Below are 2,505 nucleotides of genomic sequence, written 5' to 3' on the forward strand. Positions count from 1 at the left end.
CGGCCGCGTAGCCAGAGGTCACAGTGCCCTGAAGGCAGTGTGTGCAGTTGAGGATGATGAGGCCACGCTCGGTGGCCGCCCGAAGCTCTCGAAGCAGGTCCGGCTTGGTGGGTCCGTTCCCGGAGCCGAACGTCTCCATGACCACGCCCTTCAGGGGGGGCTGCAGGAAGGCCCGGACCTGCGGGGCCCAGAAGGACGGGGAGGGCCTTGGCCTCTTGCTCCGGCAACGGGAGCCAACGGGCCAGTCCTGCGCCTTCGGCCGTGTCGGGGACGCTGGGTCTCTGAGCAGGGGCTCTGCTCCCCTCCCCCCCGGGGGGAAGAGCCTTGGCCCCTGTGAAGTGTTTAAGGCTGTGGTCGGTATGGCGACGATCAGGACCCCCGACCAGCGCGCCCCCAGCCCGGCCGCCCCTCTACCCGCCCTTCTATCTGAACCACAGCCGGGAAGCTCCCAGCAAGCTGGTGCCCTTGGCTCAATGCGCAGACACCGCTGCCCCTCCCCACCCGGCGGCCAGGCTCCACTCGGAAGAGAGCGGGCGGCACCTGGGGGCCACCTCACACACGGGCGATCCCCGTGGTGGCCCAGCAGCAGGGACGCACGTTTCCCCGCTCGGCAGTGCCCTGTGCCGGGCGCCGCTAAGTGGCCTGGAGGGACCATATCTGTCTCTGAATCGGCCACGCGGGTGGAAGCCAAGGGCAGAGCTGGGGCCTGGGGACCGCACCTCTGTGCCAGCGTCTCCCCACCTGGCTGCGCCCCCTGATGAGCCCTGACCCCTTATCAGAAATGCCGAGTTCAACTCCCTCTGCTTCTCCAGTCCAGACGCCCAGGAACGGGGAGACTAGATGCACCGCGGGTCAGTGCCGCCAGCCGGGGACCTGCTCCCACGGCCCAGGAGCCACGGAGACGGGCAACCCGCTGGCCCAGCAGCCCCCGGCAAGCAAAGCCCCGGGTCCTCTCCCCTGCACAAGCCTCGTGGGACGGGGGCGGGGCTGGGGAGCCAGCTCCATGGCTCTTAATCCTCCCCTCCCACCCTGCGCTATGGTGAGTTCTAGAAATTTCCTGACGAGCCAGGCTGGGACTTCACAGCCCCAGCACGATTCTCCCAGAAGGGCCCTGTGGGGCTCAGCCCCGTTTACCCGGCAGCCTGACGCGCAGACACGACAGATGCAAGAGCTGCCCAGGCCCACACCCGCCCCGCGGTGAGAGCCCTGGGCACGGGCACCCCGTCCGGCCCCACCACCGGCGTCAGCTCCTGGGATGGCCCTCGTTTTTGAGACCAGCTCTTGGAGGGACAGGCTCTGGCCCAGGGAGGCCACGCGGCCCAGCCCCAGGGCCTCAGAACTGCCTCCTCCTCTGAGGGTCTCTGCCCTTCGAGGGGCCTGGGGAGAAAAGACCCTCGCAGACCCCAGGCTGCGAGTGACAGAGGACAGGCAGTGGGGGTGCGCACTCGGGGCGGGGCCCCGCTTCTCGCTGCAGGACGGAGGTTCTGGTGCGTATGGCCCCTTGGCTGCCAGGGACAGTGTCTGCGACCATCTCTGGTCCAGCCTCGGGGAGGCCACCTGAGCCACAAGCTCTTTCCTCCCGGCCTTCCATGGCGCTGGGTACGTGTCCCTGGTTTGCCCACATACCGTGGGACGCTGTCCTAGGCCAGGCCCGAGACCAGCGAGGGGGACACACAGTGGGGAAACCACCCCGTCTGTCCCTATGACCCACGTCCCGAGGCTGGCCACCAGTGCCCGCCAGGCCCCCCCTGCATGTGGGAATGTACCCACGAAGCCACGTCTGTCCAGACAGAAGAGCGGCCACGGTGCCCAGCTGGCCACAGCCCTGAGGCCAGGGTATGCGCCTCTGAACCCAGCACCCACACGCCACACTTGGTCCCGGCGGTGCCCAGAGGTGCTTTCAGCTCAGACACCCTCTGTACGATGGGCCACGTGGCCTCTGAGCCCAATCCACAAGGCAGGCCGGAGTCGGCGCCGTGCCCACCACAGTGGCAGCTGGTGGCCAAGGGGTCACGAGCAGGGAGCAAACAAGGGCTGGCAGAGCAGCCACAGAAGGAGCAGCCTTAGGGCCACAGCCCGGCCCTGCAGGACCCCCGGGCCACGTGCCACGAGTCCACAGGCGTCCACGCGGTCGAGCCCACGCTGCGAGTGAGGTGAGACCGGGCCCCAAAGCCTCAGCAGAAGAGGTGGGTGGGAGGGTGCAGGGCTCAGGGCCACGTGCGGCTTCAGCACTCAGAGGGGCCTGCGTGCCCGGGCCCGCGGCGGGTGGGTGAGGGGCAGCGCAGGGCACGGGACGCAGGGGAGCGTGGAGGGCATGCGGGGCCCGGCGGGTGCCTACCAGGGCGGCGGGGATGCCGGGGTAGAGACGCAGCAGCCCCACGTCACGCTCCATGCTGCCGTGCACCACCAGCCGGTCCTTCCCTCGCACCTTCCGCACCAGCTCCCGGTTGACTGTGGAGACAGGCACACGCGTGGGATCGCAGAGACCCCCCCCCCCCCCCCCCC

The 2,505-nt window shown here is 69.2% G+C and overlaps 1 protein-coding gene across 1 annotated transcript in view; it reads right to left on the bottom strand.

Moving 5' to 3' along the window:
• Positions 1-2,505, bottom strand: part of ASPG (asparaginase) — a 37,709-nt gene that overhangs the window by 7,737 nt on the left and 27,467 nt on the right. Inside the window, exons 5-6 of the mRNA XM_077776532.1 lie at positions 2,339-2,451; positions 1-178 (exon numbers count right to left, since the gene is read on the bottom strand). Coding sequence (XP_077632658.1) covers positions 1-178; positions 2,339-2,451 — 291 coding nt within the window. The remainder of the gene's footprint in view (positions 179-2,338; positions 2,452-2,505) is intronic.

This window comes from Crocuta crocuta, unplaced genomic scaffold (assembly GCF_008692635.1).
Source record: "Crocuta crocuta isolate KB4526 unplaced genomic scaffold, BGI_CrCroc_1.0 scaffold8, whole genome shotgun sequence".
Taxonomy (NCBI): domain Eukaryota; kingdom Metazoa; phylum Chordata; class Mammalia; order Carnivora; family Hyaenidae; genus Crocuta; species Crocuta crocuta.